At 35.9% G+C, this 15,850-nt stretch overlaps 1 protein-coding gene across 3 annotated transcripts in view; it reads right to left on the reverse strand.

Annotated features, from left to right (window-relative positions):
- AQR (aquarius intron-binding spliceosomal factor) overlaps positions 1–15,850 on the reverse strand; it is a 103,511-nt gene that overhangs the window by 71,070 nt on the left and 16,591 nt on the right. For all 3 annotated transcript variants that reach the window (XM_060146974.1, XM_060146989.1, XM_060146981.1), the window contains exons 6-13: positions 14,892–15,032; positions 13,117–13,185; positions 11,967–12,067; positions 9,498–9,574; positions 6,257–6,321; positions 5,011–5,127; positions 2,952–3,065; positions 1,140–1,243 (exon numbers count right to left, since the gene is read on the reverse strand). In XM_060146974.1, the coding sequence (XP_060002957.1) occupies positions 1,140–1,243; positions 2,952–3,065; positions 5,011–5,127; positions 6,257–6,321; positions 9,498–9,574; positions 11,967–12,067; positions 13,117–13,185; positions 14,892–15,032 (788 nt within the window). The remainder of the gene's footprint in view (positions 1–1,139; positions 1,244–2,951; positions 3,066–5,010; positions 5,128–6,256; positions 6,322–9,497; positions 9,575–11,966; positions 12,068–13,116; positions 13,186–14,891; positions 15,033–15,850) is intronic.

Here is a 15,850-nt window from a genome sequence, read left to right on the forward strand (position 1 = left end):
AAAAAGTTCTATATATATGGAGATAAATGCTACCTAGACTCGTGGTGATCAATTTCACAATAAATACAAATATTAAATCACTGTGTTATACACCTGAGACTAATATAATGTTTTATGTCAATTATACCTCAAAAAAAAAAAATTAGGGCTCAGAAGTCAGACTACCTAGGTTCAAATCCTATCTTTGGGGCTTCCCTGTTGGCGCAGTGCTTAAGAACCCGCCTGCCAATGCAGGGGACACGGGTTCCAGCCCTGGTCCAGGAAGATCCCACATGCTGCGGAGCAACTAAGTCCAGGCACCACAACTACTGAGCCTGCGCTCTAGAGTCCATGAGCCACAACTACTGAGCCCGTGTGGCACAACTACTGAAGCCCGTGTGTCTAGAGCCCATGCTCCGTGACGAGAAGCCACCGCAATGAGAAGCCTGTGCACTGCAATGCAGAGTAGCCCTCACTCGAAGCAACTAGAGAAAGCCCGCGTGCAGCAACGAAGACCCAACGAAGCCAAAGATAAAATAAAATAAATAAATTTATTAAAAAAAAAAAATCCTATCTTTGCCACTTACTTGCTGTGTGACTCAGGCAAAGTACTCAACTCTTCTGTGCCTTGGCTACCTTATATGTAAAATGGTACCTACTCCTCTCACATGAATATTTTGAGAATTAACTTATTTATATACTAGTAGAGTACCTATCACAAAGTAAATAAATGTATGCTATTATTGCTATTTTCAAAAAAGTATACTTAACAGAGATGCCAGAGAACATTACAATTTAATAAATTTTAAACATGCAATATTTTTCTTATGCCTAACCTCTAATATCACATAGGATGAACATTTACTGGTTTCTGTTGTACGTTGTTTACGACTGATGGGATACCAGCTTATATTCTACTCTAAAAAAATTTGAGATCTAGGAAAAATATATAAGTTACGAAAAATAAAAATTTTACCAAAATAAAGAGAAGATGTATAATTATATTTAAGTGACTCAAAGATAACAAATGCTAGAGAGAAGCACTAGTTCTAGTTGTCAATAAACAGTAGTGCAACAAGTAACATCACCTAAAGTAGTGCAAAAATAACTAAAACCAAAAAAGAAAATTGAAATTCAGTTGTCCTTTCATATTGCCTTACCTAAGAGGTCCAAAAAACTTGATCAAGGATTCCCGAGTATCTACTTCTGCAACATTTGAAAGGGCGAAATCATAGAGCTCAGGGAAATGTGCAAAAGCAGCTCTCTAGAAAAGAACAGAATTAATTAATTAATTAATGCCTACATATTAATATAATAAATTACAACTTATATACTGCATAATGGAAAAAAAATTTTTTTAATTAATGCAATTCTCCTTCTTATATGCTTCTCATACGTGACCTCTGCCTTATTCAAAAGCATTAGATTCAATGGGAAAAAAACAAAATTGTTCTAGCCGGAGAGTATAAAGAATCAATGTTCAGTTTCTGATTTCTAAAACTGTATTTTGAATATAAAGGAAAATAGCCAGGAAGGCCAGCTTCACTGACAGGAGAAGAGAAAGAACAAAACAAAACACTTTGTGATCAAGAATTGGCCTAACAAAACTATAAGAAAGTCTCAAGGGCAACTCCCAATGAAGATGTATCTCAAGGGAGAGACCTACAGCATAGTGTGCTTGTGCCCTGCTTTACTTTGGAACTCTGGAAAGAGAGAACCTCGCAGGGTAACACCTCCAACCAACGTGGGGTAAGCTGCAAGGAAACAGAAAGAGCAGTATCACGCTGATTTGATTAAGTGTGTGTGAAATAACATTCTTAGTCCTCCATAATGCTCATGTGGCACTGGGAAGATCCACAAGTTTTCACGTGCTCTGTACTGGATGACACAGAAGGTTGCCAAGGTTATCGATGAGCCTGCCATGAAACAACTACAGGCAATGGCAAAATGACCCTGAAACCAAGCCTGAAAGTGAGCTGCCTGAGCTAGGAAATGAAGGCGAGTCAGCTCCCAGGAGGACTCCAGCACCATCAAGAACAAGGGCTGGGGGGCTTCCCTGGTGGCGCAGCGGTTGAGAGTCCGTCTGCTGATGCAGGGGACACGGGTTCGTGCCCCGGTCTGGGAAGATCCCACGTGCCGCGGAGCGGCTGGGCCCGTGAGCCATGGCCGCTGAGCCTGCGCAACGGCAGAGGCCACAACGGTGAGAGGCCCGCGTACCGCAAAAAAAAAAAAAAAAAAAAAAAAAAAAGAACAAGGGCTGGGGCCTTGTCAGTAGGCTGACAACCAAGTTCCAAGGGCGCAGTCATTGTGCCTTGCTGGTGGCCAAGAGAACAGCCACACACCACACCCGCTGTGGTCACTTCAAGGGCAGAGGCAGAAGGACAAAACCACTAATGTTCTGAGAAAAGCAGGAAAACATGTCAGAGCTGATTATGAAAGACAATTTGAACTTAAGTTTGGCTGAGTCTTTACCCAAAAAAAGACTCTTTAAAATGTAAAGAACTGAATTACTTTAAATTGAGAAATAAAAGCTGCCACCAGACAAAACTGAGTTCAAGAGCAAAATGTGCTCAGTAATAGTAACAAAGGTACTTTTGGGGCACATCTGAGCTGCATTGGTAAATTTCAGTCCCATTACATGTGTTTATCTTTAAAATGTACAAAGCACTTACACATACTTTGTCCAGCTGAAATACCCTTTCATAAAATAAAACTGATACTTAAACACACTAAACTGGCCCAGTAACTAATATTTTTTGAGTGTCAAATATCAATATACTGAGTCTCAAGATTGAGAACTATAAAAGAAAGCATTCTTTTTCACGAATCCATCAGAATTAGCAATATTTTAAAAATTCAAGATGAACACACTATGAAATTAGTACCTTTCCTATTTGTACTACATAAAACCTAAATTATTTATGACTCAGCTTCATGGAGCAGACGCAAAGGCTATAATGCATTTCAATTACCTGTAGAGAAGTAATTCTATCATAGTGAATCGTAGTCATCTCATTCTCTGTCAGAGCATTTCCAGTCTGATCATTAATCTCAAAACCAGTATAGAACTTAAGCATGTCCAAAAGCTGAAAGGATACATTTAAATTAATAAACTGTGTAAACATGAGAACAAGAAAGCAAAAATACGACAGTATTAAAAATAATAAAATCCACATACCTTCTTAGAGGTACTGAAAAGCTTTGGAATGTAAACACTGCGACAAACATTTCAGCACATATACAAACGTGTTTTATTTATGTGAGCATAAAGTATATGCCTTGTGAACAAACTGTTAAGTGTATTTCATACACATGGTCTACTTCTACAGGAAAGAACTTCAACTGCAATCCCAATACTAAAGAGACATCAAGGAACTAACCAAAGAAAGTCAATCATTTTAATGGAAAAAAAAATCTATCTACATAGAACTATACCATTAGAGGGAACTCCTGAGATCTTATGCCACTTAAAATTTTCTGATGAGGGTTTTGCAATTCACAATTAGAGATACTCTTCTCTATGCTTCTATTAGAAAAAACAGCAAGGTGGGAAAAGCTAAGCTATTCATTCCTCTCTTCGGTCTCCATGACCATCAAGCTTTCTTTGGCTTAGTTCCTGGTGCTTTAAGAAGGCCTGCTTTCCCCCTGTGCTGGCAGTATCAACAGAATTTGGGGCTCCATTCACCCCAAATTTTTATTATTCTTAATTCTAATCTATGGCAGATCAGATATTAGGATTTTTTAAATTAATTTTTATTGGTGTATAGTTGACTTACAATGTTGTGCTAGTTTCTGCTGTACAGCAAAGTGAATCAGTTATACGTATACGTATATATACTGTTTTTTAGATTCTTTTCCCATACAGGCCATTACAGAGTATTGAGTAGAGTTCCCTGTGCTATATAGTAGGTTCTTATTAGTTATCTATTTTATATATAGTAGTGTCTATGTGTCAATCCCAATCTCCCAATTTATCCCCCCCCAGATATTAGGATTTTAATGTATTTTAATATATGCAACAAATCACTGGGTAAAATTAATAAGAGAATAGGAAAAAAAGGAATGCTCACAGATACAAGATAAAAGAATTCTTAGGACAGTGTGCAAATACACACACGAAAATTTTATCTCCAGCTGTGATCTGAAAGGTGAGTGTTAGAAGTCTGTTAGAAGACTTTTCTTCTGGATGACATTACAGGAAATGGGAAACCTTAATAGTGTGTCTTCCTACCCAAGGCAGTAAACAAAGTTCACTTGCCTTCCAACTCAAGGCAGCAGTCTAAGTGTATATGTACTTCCACACTATCAACTGCCTCTGTCACCCTCGTCTTATGCAAAGAGAACCATGGTATTAGGGCACAGTTCACTCGAAAGTAATGCTTATCATCTATTATAGTCCACAGTGGTTACTGACATAGAATCAAAATATATATGAGTATGAGGGACTACATCACACATAATTTAGTCCAATAATAAAATCACATATGATTAACAAAACGTTTAACTGAATTACCTAATCCCCTCAAATTTAAAATGCTTAATTGTTTTACTGTTTACATTAATAAAATGAATATTCAGAAGAGAAAAAAAGGTTATAATATAAAATTAGTATAGGCCACCTATACAAGAAGGCATCCGTTTTGTATATTAAGACTTGGTTTAACTTTTTTTTTGGCAGTACGCGGGCCTCTCACTGTTGTGGCCTCTCCTGTTGCGGAGCACAGGCTCCGGATGCGCAGGCTCAGCGGCCATGGCTTATGGGCCCAGCCGCTCCGCGGCATGTGGGATCTTCCCGGACTGGGGCACGAACCCGTGTCCTCTGCATCGGCAGGCGGACTCTCAACCACTGCGCCACCAGGAAAGCCCTGGTTTTACTTTAAAATGACTAGTGAGGAATTTGCATCATTCAATTCAGTATTTAGCAAAATATATTTTGCACCATGCCCCAGTACTCCCAGGTGCATGGCAAAGAAAGAAAAGATTGACTTAGAAATGAAAACAATAAATATGTTCAGATCCACCAGTGCTCACCTGGGAAAAAAGATGGCCATCCTCTTCTCTACGAACAAGATTGGAAAGGTAACAGTGAACCAAAAGGTGGGAGTCATCCAGGATGGTATTAAACCAGCGTCTCGTGGGGAGTAGGGCCTAGAGAAAATAATCACCACAGCAATAAGTCTGCATGCTCTCCCAGCGACAGGTGAAGTCTACTGATACATAGTGCAGAAGTGCTAATCACATACAAAGTACCCTCAGCCCCCCAAAAGACACTCTGCACAAAGCAAAGGGTCTGGTCCATGCTGTAAATAAATTCAGCGGTAATGTTTCTAAATAAAATCCAGCACTGGAAGAAACCTCAGATACCCTGGCCACTAGTTTGCAAACAAAATCCTATATGAAATCCCAGTATGTATTGTGTGCAGGTTTAAAAATGGGGAAAGGGGAGTGGAAAACCCTAAATGGAGATCCCTTTCTCAGTTTCCTCTTCCCATATCATTCTATGACAGTCAGAAAGACAATACTGAGAAACTATGACAATCACCGTTTGGAAACCACTAATCTAGTCAAATACCCTCATGTTAAAGGGGAGGTTACTGAGATCCTCAGAGATTACAGTTACTGGCAGAGCTGGAATCTCAATGAAGATCTCACGAAGGACTGCGAGTCCAATACTCTAATCCTCACGTCTAGAAACCACCCTAGCTCTCCTGATAAGGAATGAACAGAAAGGATTTTCTTTCAATTTTCTGCATTAAAGAGCTAGAGGAAAGGAACGGAAATGAATTCAATCTGAACTATACCAACTCTGCATCTGAACTCTGTATCAAAATCTTGCACCTAGTAGCATGAAATCTTTTTTAAAAATCTTAATTTTAAAAATTGACTATAGCAAGCAGCTATATCTTTCTTCATCAATAATATTAGGCACATTTAGAAAAGTGAGATTATTAAAGCGATGGCCATAAATCTATAACTTCAGCCGTTTTTAAAACTCTACGTAGGGGTATTAAATGACACAAAATAAATTGCCATTGCTGGACTCGTGTTTCATAACTACACTAAATAATGTTTTTTATACAAATGCAGCCATTTGACAGTCATCTGAAAACTTCAAGGGTCAATCACTTTTGACTTTCTTCTCTATAAGACATTTTGAAATAGGTACAAACAAACTAAGGCCAGTTTGAGGTGATAAAGAAATATTTCATATATAGTCACAGGCTTAATCTTAGCCGTCTTAATGATTATGCAACAGAAGTCACTGCACACTTCTTACCTCTAGATCAATCATAAGTTCAATAAATCTTTCACAATAATGAACTTTGTCCATAGTGACAGGTTCTAGACATAACAGAGAAAACATGTTAAAACTTTCTTACTTAGGGTGTTTTATGGTACTATATCTTAAAATTGGCAGTTATTTAGTTATTTAAACAAGGTTATTTGTCTCATTCATCTAACTATGGTTCAGAGGACAGACCTCACATATATTTCAAAAAGGGCAGGCCTTACCCTTACAGTAAGCTCTATAAATATGAGAAAATGAAAAATGCAGCTTAGATGAGAGACACATTTTAAAAATCAGACGTGCAAAAATATTTTTAAAGTGTTAATTTTTAAAAATGTGTACCAAGTGATTAGATGTTGAAAAAACTTGAATAGAAAAACTAGAAAGGCAGTTTTATCTCAGTTATTGACCTACTTTCCTTATTTTCTTCACATACTAAACATCTAGAATTTCTTTCATATGTATAAACACATACACGTATGTGTACCTGTATAGACACAAAGATATATATATATATATATATATATATATATATATTTAAAATGCACAGAAAATGGGTGGGGAAGATACAAAACAAACTAATTAAAGGGACAATTTTTGTGACTTTTTTTCACTGTACATGTATTAAGTGACATTAAAATGTCAATGACACATAGAGCAATAAAATATTTTTTAAATCACTATCTTGTGTTATTCATGAGCATTAATGTACTATTTTTAAAAACATTTTTGTTTTTAAAAGAATTACAAACCTTGTGACATGACATGCTTTCGGATTACAAATGTCTTTTTTTTCTCATGTCAGAAAATGTTCTGCTATTTTACCAGCTGAAACCAACCTGACAAGACTGTTTCAATTGAAAAGGAGATAATTTCAGGGTCCCTAGGCTAAGGACTCCCAGCAGCAAATAAACCAGTGCTAGACCTGTAGAAGGCATCCTACAAATGCTTAAATAAATCCACTCTTTTACTTGTAGCATACAGGAAAATAGAAGGCTTTATGTGAAGAAAGAAATATGAATACTTTTGTAACTAACACATGCCCATAATCCAAACCCTAAAATAACATAGAGTTTCACAGCTGGAAAAGACCTCAGAGAACATCCGTACTACCTCTTCATTTTCCAGGTAAGAAACTGAGGACCAGAGGAAAATGACTTGATAAAAGTATAGAACAAAGTAATGGCTGGTTAGAACTGGAATCCAGGTTTTCTGAGACATAGTCTAGGTCACACAGCCACTAAAACTAAAGAATTTAAAGGAGCGACTTTTAAATTAAATCCATTCAAATCGGTCCTCTGTTGTAGCTTTTCTTCCTTATTACTGTCAAAGGAAAATAATTTTGTCCAAAATTTTAAAAGTGAACAAGAGCTGTATTTGTATTTATTGCGTGAGAAAATTACTGGCAATGGCCTATTTAAAATTAGAACGTGATGCTTGGTACTCAATTTCTGAGTTCTGGTGGATAAAACAGCATATTTTTACACTAATTGGCCCTACTAGGCATAATTCTTCAGAGCTGAAGCCCTGTTATTTCAGTTTCAGACATCAATATATCCTTATTGTTTGCTTTTTATGTGTATTGTGTATTTTTCCTTTCTTCTGATAGCCGTCCTGACATCTCAGACCACCCTATACAAATTTCCTTTATAACAATTGATATGGACAGGTTGTCTGTAATGACCCTGTAAAATGAAACTACACACAATCTTTCTTACTCTTTTATAAATTAGTTTTCTGTTTCCTAACTATATATTCTATCTGTTTTTATGCCCTCTCTGAACTGGCACACTCTTTTCATCACCTTGTTGGTTCCTTTGCCAGAAAGTTAACAAATTTTGATTAAAGCTCAAGATCAATCTAAGAAATTTTCTTTTCTGACAATATATTATGACAATGGCAACAGTTAGTAGTTTATAGGATGTTAAAATTACTGCAGGTCCTATATTGTTGTATTTACTTGACTTTCAAACCTCTCTACGTGACATCAATGTTTTTTTTTTGGCCATGCTGCGTGGCTTGTGGGATCTTAGCTCCCCAACCAGGGATCAAACCCAGGCCCATGGCAGTCAAAGCACTGAGTCCTACACACTGGACCATGAAGGAATTCCCAAGATGACATCAATTTTTATGACCCTAATTGTTACAGACATTACTGGTTCTCATTATTACTATTTGTGCCAAGGAAACCAAATCTAAGTCTTCTTTCCAGGTTTAAGGTTCTTAACTGAAAGATTTAAATACACAAATATTAAGTGACATAGATTACAAGCATATAACAATTTTTCCTTTATACTGATGCTGGTAGTAATACTGATATTATGCCCCAAATCAGGTACCATAAATTAGCATTTATAGCATTAGTATCTACTCGTCACTGAATTACAGGTGTGATTTTCCGTTGTAAACTATTACTTGTGGGGGGGCAGCAACATTTATAAGTAAAAAATTGTTGTATTTCAGTTTAAACAAAGCTACAATCTGATTCATATATATGCTATAATCTCCGGTGCATATAAATATGGTACACCTACAGCATTGTTCCTAGATTATATTCCAGTTAGAAAATAAAATATTAACAACCTATGACATATCATACATAAATGCTTATAAAGATCTTGCAAACCCAGAATAATGTAATTAGCTCTTCCTGGTACATAGGTCTCTCACGCACACTCACACACACACACACACACACACACATCTATCTATATACAGTATAATCATGATATATTTTGAAATTTATACTCTACATAGCATATATTTATATATGTTTCACCAATAAATGGGGGCCACGATGGAGGAAAATCCTTCCCATCTCATCTTGTAGCTCATATCGCAAAATAATTCTCCTCTTCCCCTCCTAACAATATTTGATATTGCTTGAAAACACTACTCAGCAAATTGTAAATGCCATGTAGATAGGGTCTGTGAGTGTCTTGTTCACCATGTCCCAGAACCTTGTTCAGGACCTGTGGCTTATAAGCAAGCTCCAAAAATAAATAAATGAACATTTTAATAACCATGCCGGTGCCCTTAAATTACGTGAATTTCTAAGGCAGCCACGATACTCAGACTGGTAACGTATTTGAAAGGGGAAGGACATAACCCCTTGTCAATATAATTTAAAATCACTCTGAGAGCAGTTTTTAGACTAAAGATTAGTAAATACTATATGGGAATCTAAATGGTAACTTCACAAATGAGCTGAGAAGAGGAAGATAGTTACCAGAAAGTGGAACTGATTTCAGCACAGAGATAAACTTCTGGATGAGCTGTGAAAGAAATCTTCTTTCTTGATAGGCTCTAAAATCAGAGAGAACAAACAGTGACCAAATTATTTTTGAGAAATAATTATTTCAAAAGTAAAATTTAAATGGTGAACAGCCTTTCTTACACTGTTCAAAATGTTCCATTTCTCTCTGAAATGAGGACCATAATTTAAACACACAGCTTCTTCTTTGAATGTAAGTACAGCACTACATGAAGAAAAGAAGAGCCTCATTACTGGCCTAATAAACCAGCCAAGAAAGCATCTCTATCTTCTTACTGTAAAAGTTTTCACTTGTGATTTAAAGGTCAGAACTAGAAAGTTTTCAAAATTTCATTTACAGTCTGCTCTTGAAACATAAAAAATCTAACATTTCAGTATGTAGTTAAAATGAGATAAGCAATTACATACTTTAATATGTTTAAACTATTAAACAGAGTATTACGATGTATAAAAATTAAATGTTAGTTTAAAAAACAACTTTTTACTCATTACTAATTTAAGATGCACTATGTACCAACTAATCAAAAAACAATCATAAGGTACTGGATGGCTACAACTGATTATGCCAGTCCTGGTGGAAATAAAAAGGAGGAGAATGACTAAAATATACTTCAAATGACAAGTCATAAAATATAATTAATAGCACAAGCCAGCATTAATAAAACTGACTGACATTAACTGAGCACTTACCGTGCCAGGATGTGAGCTGTGTTAAGTACATCATACAAAATAGTCTCATACTGACAACAGTCCTACGAAACAGGTACTATTGTCTTGCTTTCACACTGAGGCTCAAGGAGGTATAGTAACTTGACCAAATTTACACGGCAGGTGAGTGTGAACCCTAGTTAAGTCTGATTGTAGAACCTATACTCTAAACAACTATACATAGTCTAATCATTATGAAAAGACCTGATGTTTCAATAAGAAACACAGTCTGTTTTAGGAGTTCAGAAGAAGAAAGCACTGTGGCCTAAAGTAGTTGGTGTGGAAGAGCATTTAGAAGGTTACCCTTCAATTAAGTGGAGTAGAGTGGAAAGGGTAGTTAGGGAAGGAATGTTTACAAAACAATGAATAGTCTATCGATTTGGACTTAAATCATATTGAGGTAACGGGAAGAGAGAGTTTAAATTTTTTAGAAGTAGTCAAAAAAATAATGCAAAGATATCATGTAATTAGCCCAATCAAGAGGCTATTGGTTAGAAAGATACCATGGAAGAGATGAGACTGGAGTTCGAAGTTAAAGAAAGGATATTCCTATTCTGACCCTAATATCCTGTCCTTATAGCTCTCACCTCCTTACTTCCAAACTTCTTTCTCTGATATCCAGCTTTTTTCAGTTCTTCTCATTTTCAGTAATCACCAGCAAAACTCCAAGCTTCACTTCTTTTTGTCCTCAACCCTCTTTTCATAGTTTACATACTCACTACATAATCTCACTCATACTCATGACTTCAGTTACTATCTACAGGTGTATACAGACTACTCTCCTAAGTGGAGGAAAAAATAAGAGTCAGAAGAAGTTATCATAGGCCCAAGGGAAGCGAGTCCTAAGCATATAAGCAGAGGGAAAAAATAGTGAGTGGAAAAGAGCACTTAAAGATGAAGAAAGAAAAAGGATCACTGCTGAAAGAGTCAGAGAGTAAATAAGGCAAGAACACAGTTAGACCAGCTAGCCTCAAAGAGAGAGCGGAACAAATCTCTTAGAGTATACAGATTCTTCCCCTGTGTCCTACTAACAGCACTTTGTTTGATGAAATAAATAATTGCTACTAGACTTTTATCCAATTGGTAATACTTACTACTGAAATACCCTGCAACCCTCATCTGCTTCCTTAATTGTTATACTTGATTTATTTTTCTCCTTAGCATGGACCACCATATAATATACCATATAATTCATCTGTTATTTGCTGCCTTCCCCAACTAGAATGTAAGCTCCACAAGAGCAGGAATTACTTTCCATTTTCTTCTCTGCCACAACCCCTATACCTATAATAGTACTCAGCAAAATAATAAACACTCAATATTTATGGAATGAATGACTGTATAAAATGGAGTGTATTAGTCATTGTTAAGAGTGCAGGAGTAAGAAAAATAAAGATAAGTTGGAATGATAGCCTGCAGACTGTGGAGAAAATTGAGAACCATCCACGACAGGGACTATGATGGACAACAGGCAAGGGGAAGACCCAGTGATACACTTATGACTGGAGCAGAGATAAGGGAAAGGAGAAAAACATGGTGAAGTTTTGGCTTCTCCCTTGGACCTTTGAGAAAAATATTCCTATGACAGTCTAAGTGCTTCTTAATCATTTATTTGGTTCAGCAGTATGTAAAGGAAACAACAAATCAAGTCAGCAATATCTAAGACTCACAACCCAGCATAAGAAACCAACATGGAAAAAACCTTTGGCAACATACTGTTCTCTTGCTTCTGGATCCATCTTTTCATCATTCTTTTTAATCAAGTTCCAGAATTTTCTTAGTTTAGGTGTCTTTTTTAATTCTAATTCCAATCGTGCCTGAAAGAGTGATGTGACATTAAATTATCAGTAACCCCAAAGCTTGCAAGGATAAAGATTAGATCAACTATTAGGTAGTTTTCTAATGTATGGATATAATATAGAGCAATGGGATAAAACCAGAAAGCAACATGACAAAACCTGAAAACTAAGAAACGAATACCTATATTTTAAAGAACTGTTCAATTCTGACACTTGTTAATAGAAAAAAATAAGACAGAAGAAACTGCCTTTTCTAGTCAAGATTTTAAGCTCAATAATACATTTTTTTCTGATTTCTAAAATTAAGGACTTTAATTTGAAAAATGAGCATTAACATTTAGGAGCATTAAAGTTCAAAAAAAAGGGTCTGAAACAATGAACATAAAAGAGCTATCACAATAAGGAAATGCCCACACCGCCACATTCTTTCTTACCGCACTTATCTATTTTTAACTTAGTATTAATTATTTATACGTGCCTGTTTTCACCTTCATCAACTGTACCTATGAATGAGCCTGCCTATCTGGGTATCTACAAAACCACCCAAGAGCAGGAAATGGAATTCTGAATACAGTATTATGCTGAAATTTGATAGTTTTAACTTTATTCCCTAAGATCTGATAATACTGGCACATATTATCCAACAAGAATTTGATGAGAAAAATGAAGTTGCTAATACTAAACATAATTCTGATCTTCTCCTATAGCTGTATATACATTCCAATCAAGAAAAATAAAAAATTCAAGTCTGTATTTAGTCTAATCCAAAGACATATATACGAGTAATAATATTTTACTAAATTAACTCCTCTCTGAGCACAATAGATATTACCTTATTTCACCTTACAATAATGAAATCAGGTGAAACATATGCTAGCTTACATATAAAAACTTTAAAACGGAAAAAACTACATCTATGATAAGTTAATGCATAGTAAATTAGACAAATTTTGTAAGCAGGAAAGGGGACTTTTAGCTACCATTTTATATCCATATTAAAGCTACACAGTCTAAAACCACATGTTCCACTTATAAATATATGTAAGTTTCTGAAATTAGATACTTACAGGCTGTAAGCCCATCCACATTGGAAGGGAGATAAGCTGCTGCACTTGACTCCGTATCAAGTCTACTTCCTGTTTAAAGCATGAAGAAACCAAGTATATAAATACACCAGCACTTTAACCTAAGTCTTTACATAAGGCGCGTACTGCCTTTTTAAGTCCTGGGGGAAAACATGCCATCAGTATTTTCAAATTAATGATATTTTATTATTAAGAAGTTCAATACTTTTTAAAAAAGATACAGTCAAGCCTCATTATTTGTAGATTCCATATTTGTGAATTCATCCACCTGCAAAAATGTATTTGTAATCCCCAATTCAATATTCCCAAAGCTTTTGTTGTCATTCATTGTCAGCACAGAGCAGAGAAAAACGTGAGCTGCCCGACACACACATTTCCAGCTGAGGCTGGACAAGGTGATGCTCTGCCTTCTTGCTTCAGCTCTCACATTCTACACTAGCATCTTTTTTTGGTCTATTTAGTGCTACTTTTTCACATTATTGTGTTTTTTGTTGGTGATTTTGCTATTTAAAATGGCCCCAAGCACAGGACTGAAGTGTCGTCCAGTGTTCCTGGGCGTTAGAAGGCTGTGATGTGCCTTACAGAGGAAACATGTGTGTTAGATAAGGTTTGTTTTAAGTTACAGCACTGTTGACCACGAGTTCAATGTTAATGAATCAACAACATATATTACATAAGGTGACTTTAAACAGAAACACATAAAACAGTTATACGCTGATCAGTTTGTTGTGACCAGAGGCTTGCATGAACCTAACCCTGTATTTTCCCCAAGAGCAATGGTTCAGTTATAGCTAATTCAGTGTTTGCAGCTACTTTATAGAGCGTAGCTACCTCAAATAATGAGAACTGATGGTAAGCTGGAAAAAATAAAGTATTTCAATAATAAGCTAGCTTTTAAGTTAATTAAACCTAGCACCAAACTACTAATACTAATTAAATCTTGGTTTTGTTCAGTTGCTGACAAGGAATCACATCTATTTATATTTGCTTTGTTTAATTTAATAAATGTTAAAGAGATAATAGTGACATATCATAAATCTTTTTCTTATGTCTTTACAAGATCCATGTGAGGTACTACATGGAAACAGATAATAATCATCCATCTACCAAGACTGTTTTCAGGGAAAGAAAAAACCCCATGCATTCTCCTGTATGGGTCTAAATGCACTATCAATTCAGAAGCACCTATCTTTAAATAAATAGGTATATACCTTCAGATAACCACAGTAGAGAAGCACGAATGAAATAGTAATTACGGTAAATATTAATTTTTTAGAAGATAATCCTATGAAGAATGAAAAGTGTCATACACAACCCAAAAGACTTTCAAAGATCACCCATAACCACCCCTACACAGTCAACTCAAAACATAACTCTCCCGCTGACCTGCCAGCTTATGCATGAAGTATGACTGAGAAGTAATGAAACCATGTTTCTGTGTATAGCTTACACACACAGATCTCATTACTCAATGTTCATATTAGACTCTTTCCTGCTCTACGTCTGGAGAACTTCAGCTCTTATTATCATTTTACTTAGAGGCTAGATAGAGAAAAGGAGTGATCAAGTCTAAATCTATTAAAAAGCAAACAGATCTTATAAAAAGATTTTACTGAGAAGGGGCTGAAATCAAGCTGTTAGCATTATCCTCATTCCCCACTACTATGAAGAGTTGGCTACAGAGGTAATCTCATCTACATTCAACTGAAAAGAACAAGAAAACTTGAACGTTTCCCCAAAAGATAAAGAAAAATTACCAAACTATTGAAGCAATGATCAAGAAAAAGCAATAAGACTGTCTGTTCATGGAGTGAAAATTCACCATCAGTTTCAGCTAACGCCGCTTTCAAGATACACTTGAAAAAGAATGGGAAGTCATCTGGCTTCTTCTTAAAAGTCTGAAAAGAGAAATAAAAATTCATTTTGAAATGGCTTGCTCACCTCTTCTCCTTTAAGCAAACACTGGTGGACTTTTTAGTAGTCCATTAACAATACCTAATAATTACAAAAAGATTATTTGCTTTCTTATTAACGGTAGCAAGTCAAATATAGGTTTCTGGCAGGACTATGTGAGAGTTGCAGAACCGTTCAGCTAATAAAATAATGGCTTCAATTCCTTTATTTTTTCTTCAAGGATTAGGCTGGTAATTAGCTTAAGCTTTGTTTTCTTATTAAAGATCTAAAGTGTTTTAACTCTTCTAATTTAAACAAAAGAAACAACATCTTTAGCAAAAACTAAAGTCTTCCCACTCTAATCTCAAAGACAGCCTTTCCTTTATTTTCTCTTTACTCTTAACATATAATGTTAAAAAAAAAGGTAAATAATGTAAATATATTCAAGCCTCTCTGTGATCTACCTCCCCACCTAGTTTCTTTCTGTTACTTACCTCTCCCTTCTTTCATAGGCATGTGCTCCAAATGTGTGGCCTACACTAGCTGTTTTCACTTACTTCCCTACAACAGGTTTACACCCACAGCACTCCCTGAAGTTGTTACAGCTGTCAAGTGCAAAGGACTCTTACCAACACTCAACCCCTTTTCAATGTGCTGACGGCTCCTCCTCCTTTGTCACTTTACAGACCAGTGTTCCTAGGGTTCTAGCCTCATTCTTCTTTTCCCCCTCCCATTACTTCAACTACCATATGCTAATGATTCTAAATACACATTTTCAGTCCAGGTTTCTCTAGACCCTTAGATTCCTTTGTCTACTAAACAA

This window comes from Lagenorhynchus albirostris, chromosome 1, assembly GCF_949774975.1.
Source record: "Lagenorhynchus albirostris chromosome 1, mLagAlb1.1, whole genome shotgun sequence".
Classification (NCBI taxonomy): domain Eukaryota; kingdom Metazoa; phylum Chordata; class Mammalia; order Artiodactyla; family Delphinidae; genus Lagenorhynchus; species Lagenorhynchus albirostris.